The 23,250-nt window shown below is 43.8% G+C and overlaps 1 protein-coding gene across 18 annotated transcripts in view; it reads left to right on the forward strand.

The window, feature by feature from the left end:
• Nucleotides 1-23,250, forward strand: part of PTPRT (protein tyrosine phosphatase receptor type T) — a 965,600-nt gene that overhangs the window by 603,790 nt on the left and 338,560 nt on the right. For all 18 annotated transcript variants that reach the window (XM_081034722.1, XM_081034718.1, XM_081034731.1 and 15 more), the window contains exon 8: nucleotides 22,540-22,836. In XM_081034722.1, coding sequence (XP_080890848.1) covers nucleotides 22,540-22,836 — 297 coding nt within the window. The remainder of the gene's footprint in view (nucleotides 1-22,539; nucleotides 22,837-23,250) is intronic.

Consider the following 23,250-nt stretch of genomic DNA (forward strand, 5'->3'; position numbering starts at 1 on the left):
AAGCATAAACAGCTGCATAGAATGCTAAAGCCTAAATTCAGTGTCTATGGTAGTAGGTTTGGGGGTGTTTGTTACGTTTGAACTTGTACTTTTCCGTACGTCTTACACGCCTCCCCATAAGATTCTTGTTAGAGCTAAGTTACGTCATCCTGGTGGCAACTCTGAAAGGGGCTCTGCACATATTTATCAGAAAAACCTCTTGGGCATGATCTGTGTGCCTTTTGACAGTTGCCAGAACGTGGTTTGATTTTCCCTTCTCCTTGTTGATTCTTTGCGCATAAAGGGCAAGATGACACGTGCACGGACATGCAATCTAAGGAGAAAAGATGGAGGGGTGGCTGTTCCAATTGCCTGTCCTTCCTGCTCTTTCCAGAAGCTGAGTAGATGCCCTGGGGTAGGAAATAGGAATGTGCAAAGGCAGAAGGCACTGCCTTGGAAACTAGAGAACAGAGCCTAGAGGTCTGGGTTCCCAGTAAAAGTGCTGGACCTGCCACAAACATACGCAATGACATAGGGCAACTTGAATAAATGAAACATGGCATGGAGAATCTAGCATTTTTCTGGTTTATGTTTTTGCTATTCAGTTTAAATAGGTCACATTTCTGAGTGTCGTTGTCTTTATTTGTAAGAGGGAAAGTTAGACCTCCCGATCTTTAAGTTGTTTCCTGTTCTGATGGTTTGAGTCTAACACTCAGGAACCTTAGATTCCAGTGGGGGAGATAAGAAACGCACACAAATAATTAGAGTATTAGGATGACAAAGCCCAGTGTCCCATGAGAAGTGCAAACACTCTTGGGAGACCAGAAGTGGAAGAACTCCTCGTTCCTAAGGAAGTTTTCTAGGAAGAAATGATGCTAAATTAAACCCCTTTTTTTTTTTCTAATTAGAGAAGTAATTTTTGCTCATTATAAGAATTTTGGAAATCACAGAAGATTAGAGGCAGAGAAAAACATTCATTCCACATATCCATCCATCCATTTATCCATCCGCCCATCCATTTATTCATCCAAATAATTTGACTACCTATTCTATGCCAAGCATTATTCTAAGCACTAAGGAAATAGCAGAAAAAACAAATGTGCAAAGTTCTTGCTCTCGTGCAATTCATTTTTCAGGCTGGCCTGGGGAAATCAGGCAAGTAAACAATGCCATAAATGAATGAATGATATAATCTCTGCAAGTGACAAGTGCCAAGAAAATAAAGAAGATGGATGTGATCGTGAAAGGTGGTTGGGGAGGGGGTAGTATTTTTGACTGAGGTCATAGAGGGCTTTTTGGATGACATAACACTCATGAACCCACCACTCACAGTTAACCATTAATATCTGGTGGGTTCCCTTCCTGGGTGTACTTTCTTTCATAGGTCCTTGCTCACCCACCATCCTTCCTCCTCCACCCCCGCCTTATTAAAAGACTCTCTTTCACAGCCCCAGCTTCATTACTCTTTATAACTAGGATCTCCCGGTGCATTGTTATAACATTTGCAGTGAGAAAACCTGTTTCCCTAATTTGGAAAGAGATCAATAAAAACAAATTAAAATAGAGGATTAGAGGTGTCTTTTTGCAACATTATTTTTCTAAGAACAAAAGATGTAGTGATCTCATCATTATTTCTCCAGAGGTCTCTAACCATAATATAAAGCCATTTAGTGAAGCTTAACATGGTAATAACTCACTGATTTTCTCTCATTACTCCAGGGAACCGTAGGGAGGGAGAAAAAGCAGGTAGATAAAAGGGTTGGGATGAGTGAGAAAAGCCCACTTCTCCACATATAAAAGAAACTGTAAGTTGCATCTGGGTTAGCAGTCTATTTTAGGAGGGGAGTTTTCTGGAGAAAACAGGAAAGGATGTAAGGGGGTGTGGGTACCTCCCTAGAAAATGGGGAGTTGAGACGAAGCGGGTGGTGAATAGGAAGAAAGGACCTAACAGTATAAAAGAGCCTTGAACCAGGGCTGAGTGCTGCTTTTAGTAGGAGTGGGTTAGCACTTTGGGAAAATCAAAAGAAGATGCTGTACAAATGGCCAATAGACATATGAAAAGAGGCTTGACATCACATCAGAGGAATGCCAATTTCAACCACAATGAGATCCCACTTCCCTCCTGTCAGAGTGGCTATCATCCACAAATCCAAAAACAAGTGTGGGCGAGAAGGTGGAATCCTCGTGGGATTGCAAATTGGGGCAGCCACACTAGAAAATCATGTGGAGGTTATTCAAAAAATTAAAAATAAAACTCTCATACGACCCAGCAATTCCACTTCTGGGTATTTATCTGAAGAAATCCAAAACGCTAATTGGAAAAGATACATGCACCCCTATGTTCACCTAATAGTGCTATTTACAATAGGCAATACATAGAAGCAACTGAAATGCTCTTCAATAGATGATCGGATAAAGAAGACGTGTTAGCTATGTATAATGGAATATTACTCGGCCATAAAAAATGAAATCTTACCATTTGCGACAACATGGATGGACCTAGAAGGTATTACACTGAGTGAAATAAGTCAGACTGAGAGAGACAAACCACATGATCTCACTTATATGTGGAATCTAAAGAACAAAACAAACAAAACAGAAACAGACTCATAGATACAGAGAACAAACTGATGGTTACCAGATGAGAGGGGGGTTAGGGGGTTGGGTGAAAAAGGTGAAGGGATTAAGAAGTACAAATTGGTAGTTACAAAGTTGTCACAGGGATGTAAAGTATAGTATAGAGAATATAGTCAATAATATGGTAATAAGTGTGTATAGTGCCAGGTGGGTACCAGACTAGTCAGGGGGATCACGTCATAAATTATATAAATGTCTAACCACTATGCTGTATACTGAAACTAATATAAAATAATATTGACTGTCAACTATAATTAGAAAGATATAATAATAATGATAATATTATTATTATTATTGATAATAGAAAGAGGATGCTGTGCTTCAGATTCCAAACAATTGGAAGGGACAATTCCATCAAGTAAGAGAAGCAGAGGACTTCTTCCAGGAGTCACCAGGGTCACCCAGAGGACTATAGGATAGATGTGTCTAGGAAGCACACTCCTTCCTCCATCTCAAGGCTCTTGTGGGACTACATGAAATGTCTGTAAAATCTCTAGTTCAGTGTGGAAGACCAAGATGTAGCATCTGGATTAGGAGTGTAGACCCTGGCATCATTACCAATGAATTTGTACTGTTAGCTGGGGACCTTGCTGACCCCTTGTTTCCTGAGATGAGGTCATGCACATGCAGTGCTAAGCACAGAACCGAACCCTTACATAGCAAGAGCTCAATAGATGTTAACTCAGGCAATGATAATGGCAGAGAATTTCTTAGCCTGAAAATGAACCCTCAGAGTTCTCCAAACCCCCTGGTTTTGCAAATGAAAAAACTGTCCTAGACCAGAGTTATTAAAAGCATGGACTTAGTAGACCAATCTGCACTTCAATGTCAGCTCGGCCATCTGCTGGTACATGATGTAGTCATTTTGCTTCTTGACCCTCGGTTTCCTCATCTGTAAAATGGTGGGTACGTTGAGACTTATAATTGTGAAAAATAAATGTGATAGAAGCAAATTGCTTAGCCAAGAGCTCAGCACACAGAATTTAAAATTTTACATGAAATGGATAAGCGTTCACAAATTATGGTTGTTGTTACAATCATTATTCAAGTAGAAGCAAGTTAATGACCAAACTAGGATAGCAATCTATGTAAATAGAATATCAAGTAGACAAAAATGAACAGAGATGTTGAACATTCGAAAAATATAATTCATAAACTCAAGCTTATTAATATATATTGAAAAATTAATATGAAATAATTTTAATACATAGAACTCTACACCTAAACAGAGAAAACACATTGCTTGAGCACACAAAATAGCACACATTGTTTGAGCACACATTTTGTTTGAGTCACAAAAGCAGAACAGGTTTTAGGCCATAAAAGAAGCCCAATTAAATTCTAAAGAGTCTGTATTACACAGACCATGTTTCCCAACAGCAATATAATAAAATTAGAAATTAATAACTAAAGGGCATCTTTAAAAATCTCATGAACTTGACAATTAAATAACATATTACTAAATAACACCTGGATTAAAAAGGAAATCATAAAGAAATCATGAAATGAATAATGAAAGCAAAGTATGTCTATATTGTAAAACAGAGCTAAAACAATACTTATAGGAAAACCTGGAGCTTGAAGTTCATTTACTAGGCAACAAAAGTTAAAAACAATTGAGTTGGATATACAGATGGCAAAAATCACATGAAAAGATGTTCAACATCATTAGCCATTAGGGAAATGCAAATCACAGCCAGGAGACATCACTACACACCTACCTGAATGGCTAATGTTAAAAAAAAATAATGATAGCACCAAATGCTGGTGTGAAAGAATCTGGATCTCTCAAACACTACTTGTGGGAATGTAAAATAGTCCAGTCACTTTGAAAAATATTTACCAGTTTATTTTAAAACTAAAAATGAGCTTACCATATGACCCAGAATTTACACTCTTAGACGTTTATCCCAGAGAAATGAAAACTAATGTTTACACAGAAACTAATCCATGAGTGTTAATTGCAGATTCGTTCATAATAACCCCTGTGATGTTGTGATTTATAGGAAGAAATATATAGTTGGCTTTTGTCCCTGTTTCTGGCACAGAGCTCCTAACCCTTGGAAACTCCTTGGTAGTAAGAGGGATAAAGCTGTCTTTTGTTATGTGAATGTGGTCACTTGGGTGCACCCCAGGATGGGGGCTGGTTGCCAGGAGAACCAACCTTGTGATTAGAGGGTTGGAACTTTCAGTCTCACCCAGAAACCTCAGGAGAAGGGAGAGAGGCTGGAGATAGAGATCAAAGGCCAATGGACAGTGATTTAATTAGTCATGCCTGTGTAAGGAAGCCCCCCCCAAAACCCCAAAAGGAACGGGTTTGGAGAGCTTCCAGGTAGGTGAACACTGGAGGTGGTGGGGGGACTGTGGTGCAGCCGGAAAGGGCCTGAAGCTCCACTCCCTTCCCCATGCCGTGCCCGGGCATCAGTTCCATCTGGCTGCTCCTAACTTGTATCCTTTTTAATGTCATTTACTACATTAGTTAACTAAGGGATAAAAATCAAACGATTATCTCAATCAGTGAGACAAGGAATTTGATGAATTTGCCACCAATGTATGATGACATGAAACACAACTAGAAATATAGAAGAGGGAAACACTTTAAATTAAATTTATTGGGGTAACATTGGTTAATAACATAGGTTTCAGGTGTACAAGTCTGTAATGCATCATCTGTATATTGCATTGTGTGCTCACCACCCAGAGTCCCCCAAATCTAGCCTTCTTTCGTCACCATATATTTGATCCCCCTTACCCTCTTCATCTTCCCCCCAGCTCCCTTCCCCTCTGGTAACCACCATACTGTCCTCTGTGTCTATGAGTTTGTTTGTTCCTTTATTGCTTTCTGTTTTATATCCCACATATGAGTGAAATCATATGGTTCTTGTCCTTTTATGTCTGACTTCTTTCATTCAGCATGATAGTCTCAAGGTCCATTCATGTTGTTGCAAATGGCACTATTTCATCCTTTTTATGGCTTTGCAGTATTCCATTGTGTTTATGTACCACATCTTCTTTATCCAGTCATTCATCAAAGGACACTTAGGTTGTTTCCATGTCTTGGCTACTTGAATGATGCTTCAGTGAACATAGGGGTACATATATCTTTACAAATAAATGTCTTCAATTTTTCAGGTAGATACCCAGGAGAGGAATTGCTGGGTCAGATGATGGCTCTATTCTTAATTTTTTGAGGAACCCCCATACTGTTTTCCATAGTGGCTATCCCAATTTACTTTCCCACCAGCAGCGAACAAGGGTTCCTTTTGAGAGAAACTTATAAAAATTGCCATAGATTATAAGCCAAAATACCACAGCAATTATATTTAATATAGAAAATTTAGATGCATTCCTTTCAAGCAGATAATAACGCCTTCTATCACAACTGCTATATAACAATGCTGGAGTTGCTGGTCCACACTTTAAGGAAACCAAAAGAAATTAGACACATAAGGATGGAAAGGAAGAAATAAACTCATTGTTTGTAGATAATAGGATAATCCTCTTGGAAATGAAAAAAAAAATAGTGAGAAATAATAAAAAAGTTCAATAAGGTTGCCAGATACAAGATCAACTTACAAAAATCAATAGCAAACCTCTATACCAGCAATAATGAACTAGAAAATCGAATTTAAAACAATTGCAATACATATTTTAAAATATTTAGGATTTAGCTAGTCCAAGAATATATAGAATCTCAATGGAGAAAACTTCACAAATAATAGAAGACTTAAAGAAAGATCTGGCTACATGGAGAAACAACCCATGCTCATGGATGGGATGATACTATTACGCAAGTGAAAATTCTCCCCAAATGTATCTATCAATTTAATGCCCTGTCAATAAATATTCCTGTTGGATTGTTAAGGAATAAAAATAACTTTCTCTAAAATGTACATAGAGGAATGAAAATCAATGGTTAGCAAGCAACTCTGGGGGTGGGAGGATTAAAAAAAAGAAGAGGACTTGTCCTACAGGATATAAATATGTTATACATACTGTAAAGCCATAATTATCAAAATAGTTTGGTATTCATGCTATAGCAGGCAAATGAACCAACAGAGCAGAATTGAGAGCACAGAAATCAACCCCTGTACGTATAGAAAATTCAAGTGTGATAAAGTTGGCTCTACAGATCAACTGGACAAACTATTTAGTAAATGTTTTTGAGGAGAACATTTTCACTATGTGGAAGAAAATAAAACTGAATCCCAACCTAATACTTCCTACCAAGATAGTTGACTCCAGAAGACCTAAGATACCAGTGTGAAAGATAAATCCATAAAATTAGAAAATAATGTTGAAGGATGACTTTGTAACCTGGCATTGGGCAAGGACTTCTTAAACAAAATTGTACGTCTTTCACAGGGAGCCCAGGAGGGAACTGATGGCAGTGTCTCATCCTAGAGTACCACATAGCAACAAGCAGCAAGACATTTCTTGTGTGTATACACCAGCATGGATGGACCTTAAAAACAGTACTGAGTGAAGAAAGTATAAAAACAGAACAGGAAGACATAATGCCATTTGACCTAAATAAAAAAATGCAATATAACAGTATATATTTTCCAAGAACCCAAAATAAACATTGGAATGGCTGCCTATAAAATACAGGAGTGGGGAATGGGAGAAAAGGGGACAAAGACACAAGCAAGTAAGGATGTAGTCAGGATAAGCTAAGTATGTTCAAGTAACAATCCCCAAATCTCAGTGGCTCAACCATAACAGAAGTTTCTCTGTTGGGTTGGCAGGATGGCTCTATGTCCTCAAGATTTCAGGGGCCCAGATTGAGGAAGGCTTCATTGCAATAAAACTTCACAACCTCTGCAGCCGGGGAAAGTAAAAATGATCAATCACAAATGGGCTTTAAAGCTACCCTGAAAGATCTCTTCTTACCTACCATTGGGCAAAGCAAGTCTCATGGCCACGTCTAATTTCAAAGGAACTGAAGTGCAACTTGACCATGTCTGGAACAAGGGGAAAATTTGAGAACAGATGTTGTATCTACCATGGGGGAGAAATATATATATATATATATATATATATATATATATATATATATATATATATATATATATATATATATATTTTTTTTTTTTTAATAACAAACCACCATTTTAAAATGTGGTTGATTTCGTTGCACCAAAACCAAAGGATTTTTATTTGTCACAGACCACCATGAACAGAATTGACAGAAAAAAACAGCCTAGACTACACCAAGAATTTTTACAAATGGGTAGGTCATTAAGCAAAGGATAGGGATTGGGAGTTTACAAACATGAAAATCCAAAAGGCTAATGAATATATGAAAAACTTATCAAACTCATTAGTATTAGAGAAATGTAAATTAAAATAGCAATGGGAAAAATACTTTGTACCCATCAGATTGACAATTTTTTTTTTTGTAATTGGATAATGCTGGGTGTTTCCATGGACTGAGTCCGCGGGACTCTTCACAGTCAGCTAGGAGTTTGGGTGCAGCTATTGTGGAAGCAATCTGGGAGTACGTTTCAGTTAAGTTTACACATGCGCTGTATAAATGAGTACTTCTGCTCCTAGAACTATAGTCCCCAAAGAAATTCACATAAATCTAGAAGGGGGTGTCCCTGAGGAGGTCAATTTCTGTAGAGATGAGTTGGAAACAAACTGCTTGTCCATCAGTGGGAAATAGATGGATAACTTATGGAGGACGTACATCATGGAACCCCCTGCAATGGTTGGGAGTCATGGACCAAGAGCACACAGCAGCTTGGGTAGATGCCAGAAACAGAATGCAGAGTGACGAAAAGGTAAAGGAGCTAGAAGACATTCCAATTTACATAATAATATGCGTACATACTAAACAATTGCTTGCCTTTTACAAGAATTCATTCCAGCAAAGGAACATATGTGAAACATATGTGTGTCTATCAAGGAAAGGCAATGAGAGTGAAAAGTGTCAATAAAAAATATAGAAATAAGCAGAATAGTACATAAGGGTTGTATTTGTTTCCTATTGCTGTTGTAACTAATCAACACCAGCATAGTGAGTTATTGTACACCTGAAATCTATGTAATTTCGCTAACAACTGTCACCCCAATAAATTGAAAAAAACAAAAAGACACAAACTTATTATTCTGGTGGGCAGAAATCTCAAATAGGTCTACAGGGCTGTGTTCCTCCTGGAGGCTCTAGGGAGAATCTGCTTTCTTGCCTTTTCCAGATTCTAGAGGCTGCCTATATTCCTTAGCTCATGGCCCCTTCCTCTATCTTCAAAGCCAGCAGCACAACTAGCATTGTCTCTCCTCCTCTCTGACTTCCCGCTTCTCTCTTATAAGGACCCTTATGAGGAGGACATCAAGCCCTCCCAGGTAATCCATGATAATCATCCTTAACTTAATTTCAAGACCCTTAACTTAATCACATCCACAATGTTTTTTTGCCACATAAAATAACCTAGTCCCAGGTCCTAGGTATTAGGATGTGGACATCTTGGGGGTGGGAATTATTTTGCCTATTTTGATTTGATTTGAGTCAGAGGGTAATAGTGTATGTGGAGGGATATGGTCTGAGCCAGTATTTGGGAGGTGACGACCCGAATGACTTACCTGACCAGTTTGGTTCGTAGATTAGAAAGTTTTTATGGAGATTGAGAAGGAGACGTTGAATGGCAAGGTCCTTTCTCCAAGTCTGTCTGCCCCTCTTTCATAGAGACAAATTACATAATAGTCCAAATAGAGATAGAGCAGACAACTGCCTACACCTTTTGGTTACAGCAGAATCTTCTGGCTCCCCAGAGACCTGACTCAAAGCCAGACTTTCCTTCCTGCAGGGGACTAAATCTGTATTATGTGAAAAACTGCTGGCTGGTCATGTTAACCAAAACAAACTCATATGGATCCGTGATAGTTTGGGTTAGCATTCAGCACATATTCAGCCCCTCCACCCCCTCTTCCCCACTGTGGGAAGAGCGGCCCCTCTGATGTTGGGCTAGCTCAGGTGACTTGCTTTGACCAATGTGATATTAGAGGACCTGATGTGAGGGAGGCCTGAAGACCTCTTGCATTGGTTGGCTCGGCTCTGGTGCATCCAGCATGGAAAGAACATGCCCTTAGAGATGAGCCCTGGAATAAACATACATGGAGCAGACCTGAGCACAGTGCACAGCCTGAAGCCAAGCCTGGTGGAGCCCAGCCTAGATCAGACAAGCAGGTGCTAGAGCTCAAGAATAAATGCTTGTGTCTATAAACCGTTGACTTGGGGAGCAATGTGTTATGTAGCAATATCCCGCTAACACTATATGAGCTCACGTAATCTCATTTCCACCTAACAAGAATCACAGGCGATAGGTATCATTAGTTCCACTTTATATATTATGAAACTGGCTCAAGATGGGTAAAATGATTCATTCAAGGTCACACAGTTCGTTCATACTTTTTGGTGGACAGGAAAGAGAACGTGTGAAAACGTCTGGCACAGGAGCAGCACTATTCGTGGTGGAGGGGAGATGAAAGTGGGAAGGGCTTGTGACTGATGACACTGAAGGGAAAACTCACTTTACAGGGGCAGCCTGAGAAGGGTTAGTCAAGGTTGAAAGTCAAGGAGAAGGGTGGTGATCTCTTCACAATTCTGATATGAAGGATTGTCATTTGGTTTCTCACGGAAGAGCCAGTGCTAGGATTGTGTCTCACAAAGTCATGACCAGGGGCCAGCCTCTGTGAGAGGGGTCAGCCAGGAAACACAACGTGTACCTTTTAGTCCACCATCTTTGCTGAGCAGTGCTCAGCAAGGCCAGACAATCAGAGGGGCAATGGGTCTTCTAGCTACAGTTCTGCTGTCCTACGTCTTCCACTGGGGTCTTCTTGGTGTGTTGCCACGAGGTGCCTGGAATAGACAGTTTTCGCTTGGTCACGTGCCCTTTCTCATTGCCTAGGTAAGTCCCAAGTGAGACTCGACAAAGAATAAGCCCCCTTTAACTGACAGTGGTTTTTGTTTGAAATGTTTCCTTCAATTTAATGATACTCTTGTACACTTCAAAGAATAAAGCTTTGGACATCATAAAAAAGCTTGCTAGGCATTTCTGGGGCTGCTGACACAGCAGGGCTCTTCAAGGTCCAACAGTCCTGAATAGTGTCTATAGATTAATGCGATTCCTTGGGAGATCAAGGATGTCCTGGGGTGTGGTGGCAAGGGGGCGGGAATCTCAGTTATGAGCTGCCTCAGCTTTGAAAAGCCCCAGATCTGAATATAAAAAGCCGAACTCTCCTACTGAAAGGGAAGTTCATAGTTCTGGGAAAGGGGCTATTAGAATCCAATCAGGAGGTAATACTTCCCGTTGTTTGTTTTACATATTCTGGAAATAATTCGATGTATACATGGCTTCTCATCAGCCTCACAGTGATGGCAAATTAGCTTCACTGAAGACTGTTTCCTAATTCCAGTGCCCATATTGTTCACAGCCGGTATTTCCCAAGGAGAAGTGAAGTGTTCAGAATGTTAAATACCTCACCTGGGCCCAGCACTAGGTGGCTTTTGACCATCAGAGATATTTCAGGTTTTATTATTTCTCCAGCCTTTTTCTTTCTTTCTTTTTTTTTTTTAATAGACAAGGAAACTTGTCATGAATTAAATGTGAATTGAAGTGAAGCCCAGAAGATGTTATGGCCTCTCCGTCTCTTCCTCACTCCCTCCCCATCCCTGAAACGTTCCTTTTTCTGAAAACTGAAACCATGTAATTTAGAAATTCTCTCTTTCCAACCTGATTTCCTCTGCCACAAAAAAAAAATAATAATACTTTTTAAACATTGTAAAGCCTTTATTTCCATGCTGCTGTCTCGTTCCTTTGTCCATTTACTTTTTCCTGGCATTTGAGCAGTGGCTGTGGCAGGAGGTGCAGCTCAGCTCAGCTGCAAGCCAAGTGGCTGCTTCTGGATGGGGCAGAGTGGGAAGAGCCAGGTCTGAGTCAGACGTGGGAAGCAGAGTGGCCAGTCATGGCATCAGCTCTGTGGCCAGGGTGTACCCAGGCAGAAGGGAGCTCTGGGAGAGGAAGGATGGGGACGCGAGAGATTCGTGAGATTCAGGCAGCTGGGTCCTGCATTCATCAAAGTGTAGCTCAGAGATAAATCACACCACTTATTCCTACAGAGAGGATTGCCTAGAAAGAATGGTTAACAAGCTTGGTTGTCAAACTGTGTGGAGGCAGCCCAGGATCCCACAGTGACCTCACAAAAGCGCCACGTGAGAGCATTTACATGTTTAACTTTAAATTATCAGGAAACACACAGTGTCATCTGTCAGACACCCGTCCAAACTACTAAGTAGAGGTGCTCCACAGTTTCAGCATTAGATTGGGCTCCATTCATTTCAATGGCATCCTGTCTCTGCAAAGCTGGGCTTCTGGTAGTTGCTCTGATGAATAGCAAGTATTATATGAAAGTCATTGTGGAGCCGGCCACAGGAGTGGAGTATCTGCTGTGAAATCCAGTCTGAGAAGTTGTTCAGTGCTCAACAGATGCGTGCACCCCATTAGTGAGTAACTGTGCTCATTTAAGAATAAAAGGAAAAGGTGTTTCCTTTGATTTATGTGCTCTGTTTTCTCAAACCACTACGAAGTCGCTGGGACATAAATGCTGATTACGTTGTTTGGCCTAATTAATAAATGAAACTTTTAGGTATTTCTTTGGTGAGGAACTGGGTGAGAAAAATGACCCAAACACCAAGGGCACCGTGGAGAAGGGAAGTTTGGAAACCTCTTGTGAAGTGTATAGAAAGAATCAGCTAGGAAACTGAAAAGGTAGAAAGAGAACGGGAAGGTGTCACACCAGTGCAGCAAACTCTGGGAAACAGATACTGCCAAGGCTGGAGAGAACCAAGAGGGCAGGCTGGAGTTATAAACATTTCAAAGAATGGAAGAGGGAGTGTTTTGTGGCTGATGCTGCGGTCTCTGAGTGTTGAAGAGACTTTAAGTGTTGAAGAAACTACAAGTTAGGTCCAACTGTTGTGACACAATGGACTGCGTGAGAGAGAACATCTGATGGTGGAGTGGTCCTTTTCCTCCTCCAGCCGCGCAGCCTCCTTCTGTCGCCCCTGATTGGCAGGAGTAGCATGAAACCAGGAGGTGGAAGAGAAATGCGGTTGGTTTGAGCCACAGCTGTTTTGAACGCTGTGCCCCCGGCACCCAGCGTGCTACCCCATAGATGCTCAATAAATACTTCAGGAAAAGAGTAAGAACTTTAGTGTAAATAGAGAGGAAAGATCAGGAGAGATCAGGGAGCTGGTGTCAGGACCTGACATCAAAGAAGTAAAATTTTAGGCACAAGCCTCAAGGCCCCCAATTGCCCTTCCCTGATTGATTTTTCTCTAGCTTGATTTTTCTCTAGTCACTTATTGTCTTCCGACATGTTATATAATCTGATTTGTTTCATATATTATTTAATCTGCCCCCGCCACACACACACACACACACACACACACACACACAGACACACACACACCAGAACATAAGCTCCTTAGGGAAGAGAGAATTTTTGTCTGTTTGGGCCACTTACATCTTGTACAGTGCCTGCACACGCTAGGAACTCAAAAATATTTATTAAAAGATGGAACTCTTCCAGTGTTTAACCTTTGGCAAAGGATACACATGTCACACTTATAACTGCCTTAGTTGTTATTTTTACTTACTTCTCACCATTATGTGTCACCCCTGGGCTGGCCTAACCCATCACTGTGTCGGGTGTGCACGTGTGGCGGAAGGCAGGGGCTTACCATCTCCGTGGCCTGCCGACTCCTGCATCAGAATCCTGATGGCCATTGGCTCCTTTATTCTTGCCTCTTGGACTTGAACTATGCTGCCTTGTTTGCCTGCAGTTTAACCTTCCCGCTCCCTCATCTCCCGGCCCCATTCCTCCACATCTTGCACCTTTACCTGATTAAATCCTATCTACCCTTCATCCAAGGCCCCTTCCTCCAAGACCACCTTCTCAGCCTCTAGACTCCACATTACATTGTTGGTGAGTTACTCTCAAATATTTAACAGTGGAATGTTATGGTTGAGTTCTCGGTTAAGCTATAACTCAGTGCTGCCAGTCTTCTGGTTAAGACCACACTGGTCAGGAATTATCCCCTAGTATTCCAGTCAAGAGGCAACTCGACCTTGCCCAGGGGCTTCTGATCCCATATCTTGAACAACCTTGATTTTGCTGATTTAGTACCTGAAATATCAGAAATTGGTTGTTGTGGTTGAAACCAGGGACCTGTTGCCTAGCATAATAATAAATATTATAAGTTGACTCTAATTGGTGAAATTGATGGTATTCAAAGTTTGGGTTGGCCAGATTTTGTAAAGCACTTTCCAGACATATGTACTGAAGAAGAACACAGGAAGACCTCCAGCTTTAACCTTAGGGGTCGTGTTCAAACCTTGATTCCTAAACAGCCCCGTGTCACCCATTGGATGAGGGTGCTTCCTGGTTGTCTGATGTAACAATAAGGTAATCAGTTTTGCCCCTAGAACAGGAGTCGGCAAACCAGCCCATGGCCTTGGCTGCCTGTTTTCGTAAATAAGCTTTTATTGAAACACAGCCATGCTCCTCTGGGTACACACTATCTACGTCTGCCTTTGCACTGCAACAGTAGAGCTGAAAAGTTGCAACAGGGACTGTCTGACCTGAAAAGCTTAAGACATTTACTATCTAGCCCTTTGCCAAATATATATATATATATATATATATTTATATGTTATAATATAAATATATATTTATATGCCAAATATACATACATACATATATATATATATCAATTCCTACCTGAGAATACTGTCATGACTGCCTTCAATGACCCTTTCATGCAAGATAGTAATCAGATCCCCTAAAAGGACAGATTGCTGAGATTTCTTGAGCTCTGTGGAATGAGTTGTTTGACCTGTTGGTAACTGCTTGCTAATAAACACTTGTGTAATAGATGCTCAACTGTGTAGGAGAATTTGGCCGGAGACTTGCTTTTCCTATAACCTAATAATGTAGCTGTGGGGGAATCATTAACCTTACTCACCTCACCTTTTGCTGGCGGCTTCTGGTCTCTATGAGACAGAACATAAGAGTTGTGCATGAGTCGTGATTCAATTGGCTCAGATGTGTTTCCAACGCTAGGCTGTGTCTTTCTGTCATGTGCTGCCTGGAAGCCCAGCACTTCTGCGTTCTCCTCAGGCGTCCTCATTACATCCTTCACAATGGTCCTGTCTGCGTCCCCTGGAGAGCATGAGTGTTAGGAAAGCAAGAGGTGTCTTTCTCATTCACCTGTATCTCTAAGGCCTGTCCCGTCTCAGAGGTCCAGGACGTGTTTGCACAAAGGAAGGAATAAAGACAGCAATATCTGAACATGCGTTAATGGAAGCTTGCTGACTCCAAATTTGAGTTGGTTAAAAGAATGACCCCAGCAGTCAACTAGATGGCGAGCCAGGCCATGGCTCCACAGTAACCCACAAGACCCCTATTGCTTCTCAATGGCTCCCCTGCCTGCCTCCCTTCTGGAGGTGGGGGCTGTATTGCAGAGAGTATATTAATAGCTGTGTCAAGTACTATCCAAGGGCTCGGTGGACACCATCTCCTTAAGTCACCTCGCAGCCTTGAAAGGGAGAGAGGATCATTCATGCGTTACATGTGGGAAAAAGGAGACACGGATGAGATGGGAGAAGAGCTTTAGGTCCAGATGATAACAGAGCCAGTATTCTTTTCTCCAGGTCGTGATGCTTCCATGTCGTTTTCATTTGCGAGTGAGCCAATGGGCATGTGAATGAATTACCTTCTCTATGACATTGCTACAAGAGGGTGACAACAGGGTCACCTTCTCACACGGTAACATGTTCCAGCTTTGGATGGTTCTAGCTGTCGGGATAGGTGGGACCCAGTGACCCTGGATTGTGAAAGTACAGCATCCCCAGATGAAGCCTCTGAACTCCTGTCCTTGCCACCTCCATAAGATGTTCATGGTTCTGTTCAACAAATTCCTTCCACCAGAAAGCTGAAATAAATTAGAGGAGGTGTTGGAAAGTGAGCAAGAGGGTGGGTTTGAATGATACTGGAAAGAAGATGGATTTTAATTTTGTTCCTTTTACCTTTTTTTTTTCCCCTTCATGTATCATTTCCATGCCAAAATTGCGAATTAATGGTCACATCGAACTATCTGTCAATGTATTACTGCTCCTCCAGTATCAAATTATGTTGGCAATAATGTTTCCAGCTGCCTAGGACTCCATTGCAATTTAATTTGAAAGGAACTCAAATTGCATCTCCAAATGGATAAAAAATTAATTTTACATACAAGCTATCCACCTCCACATTTTCAGCCCCATGCCCCAAATTATCTCAATTTAGGTTCCACTTTGAACAGTACATATGTTACAGCCAGCTCCACATACAAAGATGAATACATAGAGAATTCATGAATTGGAAATCTGCTTTGCTGTTCTTTTTAATCAGATGTTCTGTCTTGATTAAGGTCATTAAAAGATCCTACCGCCATTGCCTTTGACAGCAGGGACTGAGGCTGGATCCATATAGAACAGAAAGGCTCAAATTCTGACTTCACCACATGGTTACCCTTCGCAACTGGAGTGTAGAAAGAACCCCGATTTCCTCCCTTACTTACTGCTTTTGCCCTGCGGTATATTAGGGACTTAATTCTGGTTTGGACGTCAGTCATCCGCTACTTTCTATATTTACTCATTCTTAAATTTATTTATGAAGCAGCTATATGTTGTAATTATCAAAATGAAGAGACCAAGGGTCTCCCAAGTTAGCGTGGAGGTGAACATGAGACAACCGGTAGACACCTGCAATTTGATCAAAGCAGTGGAAGCAGTGGGCTAAGGTGTTAAAGAAAATGGATGATGGAGGCATTTGCTCTGCCTGGGCGAGGAAGGCTTTTGGAGACAATTATAAGGAAAGGGTGGCGATAGAGCCAGGCCTTAAATATATTGAACAGGGATATGCCCAGTGGCATCTCAAGCAGAGGGAAGATGATGGGCGAAAGCATGGAGCTATGAAAGGATGCAGGAGGCAATACTTTGCTTTAGGAATGTCGGGCGCAAGGAGTGGGCAGTGGAAAATGAGGGAAGGAATTTGGAGGTAGGAGGGTGCAAGTTGCAGATTGGGTCCAGGTCCTAGGTTGAAAATGGTACTTCAGAAGGAAATGGTACTTTCCCTGGAAAGGGGAGAAGCGATCGGAGGTTAAGAGGACCAGCCTGCCTTCAGAGGCAGCTGTAAGAATGAAGAGGCTTCTGAAGACGTGAGTCGGTCGATCTCACACAGACACAGACAGACACACACACACACACACACACACACACGTCTGTTCCTATTATATGCAGGAACACAAATGAGTCTGGGGGGAGAATAGCACACAGGCCTGTGGCCCCTTTCCTTCTCCTTTCACCTGCCTCCATTACTCACACAAGGCTTCCTGCACATGTATCTGGAGGGTTTAGACCTCAGGTCCAAGCTCTGTCCATTTTCCCCAAACAGCCGTCCTTTGGTCACCCCTTGAGCTTATGGGTGCACACGTGTGGAGTACATCTGATGTTGGAAGGGCAAACCAAGGGCAGAGGTTTGAACCCATCTTGGAAGTGAGTCTGAAGCCCCTGGGGCAGGGAATTCTGGAGAGTCAGGTAGCTGACACCTGTCTGGAAGGGGGAGCACAGGGCAGGGGTCACCTGGGCCCACTGACTCTTGCTCCAGGAGGAAGACGCAGCCTGAAGAGGGCCCAGACGTGCTCCCCTTAACACACAGGGCTCAGGACAAAGCCCCCCCAAGTCTAAGGGCAGAGAGAAGTGCTCCCAGAGGCTGAGCCAATTTGATTTTCCATCAGAGGAGAATTTTCTAGCTTCCCACACAAGCCACACTCTCTTCCCGCTGTTTGCCATCTCAGTGGCCCGTAGACTGTCACGCAAGAAGGTCATATGGACGAGGCCTTACCTGGAGGCCGAAAAAAAAAAATTATAGGCTCTCAACTTGGACATGTTTACACAGGGGAAGTAAATTCAACAAAACCAATCTCTACTGCACACGCGGGGCTATGTCAGCAATTTCCAACTTGCTTGCACCAACCCGTACGTAAAGCGGACATTCTCTCTGCTGTAGGCAATTACTAGAGCAGAGGCTGGGTTTGGCGGCTAAGGTTTTTGTTTTTGTTTATTTTGGGTGTGGGGGTGGCGGGGCTGAGACTGACAGCATGAATGCTTCCGTCACACATACTGAAGACGAGTTCCATTGTTCCGGACATTCTCTTGCTTGAATGCAAAAATAGATATGTTTACCCTAAAGACTCGGTGACGTGCGGGAGGGGACCGAACAGGGGCTGTGGCCTCAGGGGTTGGCACTCAGTTCCCAAGAACAGATCACCATCTGTTCTCTCAGTTTAGCCAACAGCCCCTGCGCCATGTGGTGGGCTTGCTGGACGAGTAGAACGTGGTCCCTTGCAGCCAGGGAGAAGTGATGACTAAAGGAACATGCAGTTCCTAGAAAGTGTGACAAAGGCGGAGTGGGCTGGACAGCTGTGCCAAGTGCCGGGGGAGCCGCAAGCTGGGGACTTGGCTGCGTGGCCCTGGATAAGTCACATCCCTTCATCGATCTCAATTCCCGATGCCAGAGAGCTGTTTTTAGCCTCCAAGGGCGTAGCCCAGCGTTACTGCTTAATAAATAACCACTGTCTTTCCCTTCCTGAATGGGAGTTCTCGAACTTGTAATACACTTGCTGCTGCGTGTAGCTAACCCATAGGTCCAGCAGACGCCTTCTTGCCTTTTGCGAGTGAACTGAGATTTCCTCGAGCCTCTTAATTTCCAAAGCGCAGAGAACCCCCAAAATCGTCTCTCAAGGTGTCCCAAACACTCAGACATCTTTTCCAAGTCCCCTTTGCCTCTGGTCCCTGGGTTCTCATGTGCTATCTTATTTGGCCCAAACGAGTCATGCAAACCTCGGCCCTTCCTAGAATCCACAGGAAATCCAATCCCAGCAAACTGTTTTGTGGTATTTTAAGGACCTTGCTGGAGATCTAGGCGTCACACAGAGAACAGTCACATTGGGCTCCACCCAACCTCCTGCCATCTTGTTTATCCCCATCTCCCAGTCAATCCCAGCACCAAGTGAACTCATTCTTCTCCTCCTCCAAAGGCCGAGCACCTCTGACCCCAGGGCCCTGGAAATGTAGCTTCTACTCCAAACAAGCTTCTTAAGGCATTTCTCCAAGAAAGGGCATTCTCTCTAAGAAAAAAGCCCACTGTTAGGCAGAGGCAATTTCTCTCTTTCTTTACAGTTCATTATATCCTCATTAACAGCCCTCTGAGATTAGTGCAATAATTTTTTTTACTTTATAGATGAGGAAGTGGAGGCTGAACGATGAAGTGCCCTTCCCCAAGGTCACACAGCTTGTGAGCGTCCGAGTCTGGATTCAAGCTGTGCTTTGTCCAGCTCCACTGTCCCTGGGACCTGTCTGATGATAGTCAGTCACACGAGCTTCAGAGGGAACAAGTGACTTTTCCTGTGCCCTGACCTTCCAGCTCTGGGAGGGAGTCTCTTTGCTCTGTGGCTGTCTTGTAACACCGCTTGCCCTCTTTGAAAAGGCACCTCTGCCTGCTCCTTCCTTTAAGAAAAGCAGAAAGGTATTTATGTGCACACCTGCACAGGTGAGCTCCGGGGAGAATTCTGTAGTAGCGGGAGACCAGGTGAAAAGACTGGCTAATGGTCAGACTCAAATGTGACTGGGTCCCCACATCGCCCTCTCCAACGGGTCCCAGGCTCCTGAAGATCAAACCACTTCTGCCTTACAGTTCTGGGCTTTCTCACAACATTCTCCCCGGGTCTCCCCAGGTCCAGAGGATTGTGACATGCCTCATGTTCACGTCCTTCCCCTGGTCTCTGTCCCTTGTGGTGTTGCAGTACAGAGCAAACACAGAAACGCTGGACGCTTGTGGACTTCAAATCTCATGGTGTGGCTCTCACAGGACTTTGCTTTCCTCTAGGATGAGGCTTTTCTCACGGGTTGGGGTGAGATGGACAAAATAGGAAAATAGGGCATCCATTCCACTGGTACTTACTTTGTGGGTCCCTGGACTGGGCACTGCCAGGGGGTGAGCAGAGAGCAGCCTGTGCTCAGAGTTTATGTTCTCTTGGGCAGGGACAATTTCTAACATGCTGTCACTGCGGAAAATGATTAACACATTAGGAAACAGTCAACAAGAGGAGACAGCAAACGCCACTGACCTCTGCCCAGGGGCTCAGAGGGGAAGTCTTCACAGACGAGGCAAAGTGAACAGGGACTGAAAGCAGGAGAGGGATTGCTAGACACCAGCGGGAGGGGGGATGCAGGCAGCAGAGTGGAGGACGATAGGGAGACTGGATGCCCTTTCCCTCAGGCACGCACAGCGTCTGTGCAGGAGCTTTGCACACCCCACTCTGCTCAGGCAGGTCTTCTTACTTTGCACACTAGGTGTGGAGCCAGACACAAGTTCAAAACCCCACTTTGCCACTTGCTAGTCTTGCTACTCTATACAGTTCCTGGACCTCTCTGGGCCTCAGTTTATTCATCTGTAGAGAGGGGCGGGCAGGCCCTCCCTTACAGGGTCACAAGATGATACAGATGATGGAAGCCAGCACTGGGGCTGCTGGCTCTCAGTGGTGTTTTGTTTTTATCGTTTCATGGGTGCTTTAAAGGCACATTGGAGAGCCTCAAAATTATACTTAACATGGGCTGTGGTGCATCTGAAGATGTTTGACAGAATGGGTTCTTAGCCTTGGATTTGAAAGGGGCTTAAATGTTCCTTTTCCCGCTCTGTAAGGAGAGGAGGCGGGAGACCAGGAGGGTGAGCACCCTTTTGGGGCCCCGTGGCGTCAGTTCGGAAGGCACCCCAGAGGCAGAGTGCTGAGGTGGTTCTGAGTAGGGATGGATGACCTCCCTGCCAGGAGAGTTCTGTCATCTGGATGGACAAGGAGGTTCCAGCTGGGGGGCTGCTGGGACTGCTCGGCACGTCCTAGGAAGCAGCTTTCTCGCTGTCCCCTTGCTTGCACATTTGTCCTCAGGCCATTGTGAGTTGTTAAATCAAGCAACAGCAGCAGCCACACCAGGTCATGACCCTCCCCCTCCCCATGCCTCCCCGCCCCCACCAGCTGTGGGGACCTCACTTTTCACCTTCTGCTCCACACGGGGCTCAATACAATGGACCCTCAGCAGCGACTCCTTCAATGTCACAGTTTCAAAGTCAGCCATTTGCTTCTGGGATGTTGGCTCTCCTTTACACAAAGGACCTGTGAGCATGAATAATTGCTCCTCAGTTGATCTGGGGCTAGGCTGCCCACTGTCCCCAGCAGCATGTGAGTAGGTCTGGGCTGGCTTGCCAGGTTGCCTGATAATTCTGGGTATCCTTCTCGTGTGTGTGTGTGTGTGTGTGTGTGTGTGTGTGTGTGTGTGTGTGTGTGTGTGTTTGGTAAGGCTCTGACACAAGTTACAGCACATTTTCTCCACGGGACAGATCAGGGAACTCAGCTAGTAACAAGACCCACTGCCCTTCTTATTGCTGCATTGGCATAGAGGCAGTTTTACCCCTGTGCTTTGAGGGGACTGGAGAGATGGTAGAATCCATCATTTTGCATAAGTGTGCGACCCAGCACTGCCAATTATAAGGCATTCGGAACAGACACAGCATATGAAGTCTTTGTATTATTTTTATGACTAGTCCTACTACTGCAAAAGAAAAACTACCATGTACGGAGTGCTTATTAAGTTCCAGGTGCAATTATAACTGCTTTGCAAATAACATCTCACTAACTCCCCCTTTCCCTCCCAATGAAGATAACTGCTATTATTATCATCATTTTATAAATAAAATTAAAAATGGACCCAACGAGATTATATAACTTGGTAAAGTCTTACGGGTAGTATAGGGGAAAAGGGGGTAATATACTGATTTAATCTCTAGCTGGTGCTTCACTACTCCCAGCTAAGAGACTCTGACACGAAAATGTATGGGGATGCCGACCACAGAAGAAGTGAAGCTTTTATTGTAATAAATGCCTAAACCTGACAGAATGAGCTTTACACGTGGGGATTGAAAAACAACAACAACATTCATTTGTTATAATCTGTTTCATACAAAAACATCTATTTAATTTATGTAAATTATAAACAATATTCATAACAAAGTCACACACTGCCAGTTTTATATATGGGGTTCTGGGAGCATGTGGGAGACAGCATTTAGGGTCACAATGCACGCGCAGACCTGCTTTTAGAATGGTGGCCCTGGAGGGGCCTGTTTGGAAAAGGGTGGAGAAGAGAAGAAGAAGGCTCGAGGGCGGTCATAGGAGGCTAGGAAATGATGAGTTGTGTTGTGAATGAAAGGAGGGGACATTCCAAGGCCCAGTCACGGGTCACGTGACCACGTGGATAGACTGGGTGTTGTGTGTCACCGAGGCTGACCTATTTCCGGCCTGGGCATCCCAGGGCCATTAACTGAGGAAAGGGGGCTGATTTCCCAAGGGGAGACGATGTGGCCCGACTCAGCAAAAGCAGGCAAGTTGAGACTCCAGCAGCCTTCTAAATTACTACATCCCCAAAGAGGTGTGTGTGCGGTCGGTGGTACCCAAGGTGGTCTTCGGTGGTCCCCTGATAAACCTCTAAGATGACAACAATTTCCCGTTTGTTTTTGTGGCGAACATGTATTTATGGCAAGCGATTCCCTTTCTGTAGCTCTGTTTTCTTTTGGATGCATGTATTTAAGGAAGAAAAAGGAGTCTGATTGACAGACACATGTTAAATGGTACTCTGTGTGGCTGACACCACGAAGCAGTGGCTGAATAGCCGAGATAAGTCTGAAGAGCTCTTCCCCACCCTTCCTGCGAGACACCCACCTCCACCCTCCTGACCGGCTCCTCATGTGTCTTGCGTGCATGTCTTGCAGACCCGGTGCACGGCCCGCAGAACGTGGAGATTGTGGATATCCGCGCCCGGCAGCTGACCCTGCAGTGGGAGCCCTTTGGCTACGCGGTGACCCGCTGCCACAGCTACAACCTCACGGTGCAGTACCAGTACGTGTTCAACCAGCAGCAGTACGAGGCTGAGGAGGTCATTCAGACCTCCTCCCACTACACCCTGAGGGGCCTGCGCCCCTTCATGACCATCCGGCTGCGCCTTCTGCTGTCCAACCCCGAGGGCCGCATGGAGAGCGAGGAGCTGGTGGTACAGACAGAGGAGGATGGTGAGTGAGGGACATGCTTCCTCGGGAGTGGGGAATGTCGGACCTGCTCACAGGGCCACCCCTGTCAGTTAGGAGGGTTTTGGTATTTCCTGTTTCTTGAATCTCCCCCTCAGAGTCTGTGTCATTTCCCAGGTCTTCAGTGCAGGCTGCACATACATTGCACAACTCCAGGGGGCGCTGTTCCCGTAGACACAGCAGCTCTTCCACAGACATGCACTCAGGTTTGACCTTTCTGTAGCCCACCCCTCTTCTCACTTTATACCACCATTGATAACCGACATTTAACCACTGTGATACCTCCCAAAACAGAAGCTGTATAGCGTATTGCTTAAGCATGTTGATTTGGGAGTCAGACAACTCTGGATTCTCTGAGGATTAAAATCAGAAAAGCTGTTTATCTGTATAAAGAGCTTA

The sequence above is a fragment of the Rhinolophus hipposideros genome, assembly GCF_964194185.1.
Source record: "Rhinolophus hipposideros genome assembly, chromosome: 22".
Taxonomy (NCBI): domain Eukaryota; kingdom Metazoa; phylum Chordata; class Mammalia; order Chiroptera; family Rhinolophidae; genus Rhinolophus; species Rhinolophus hipposideros.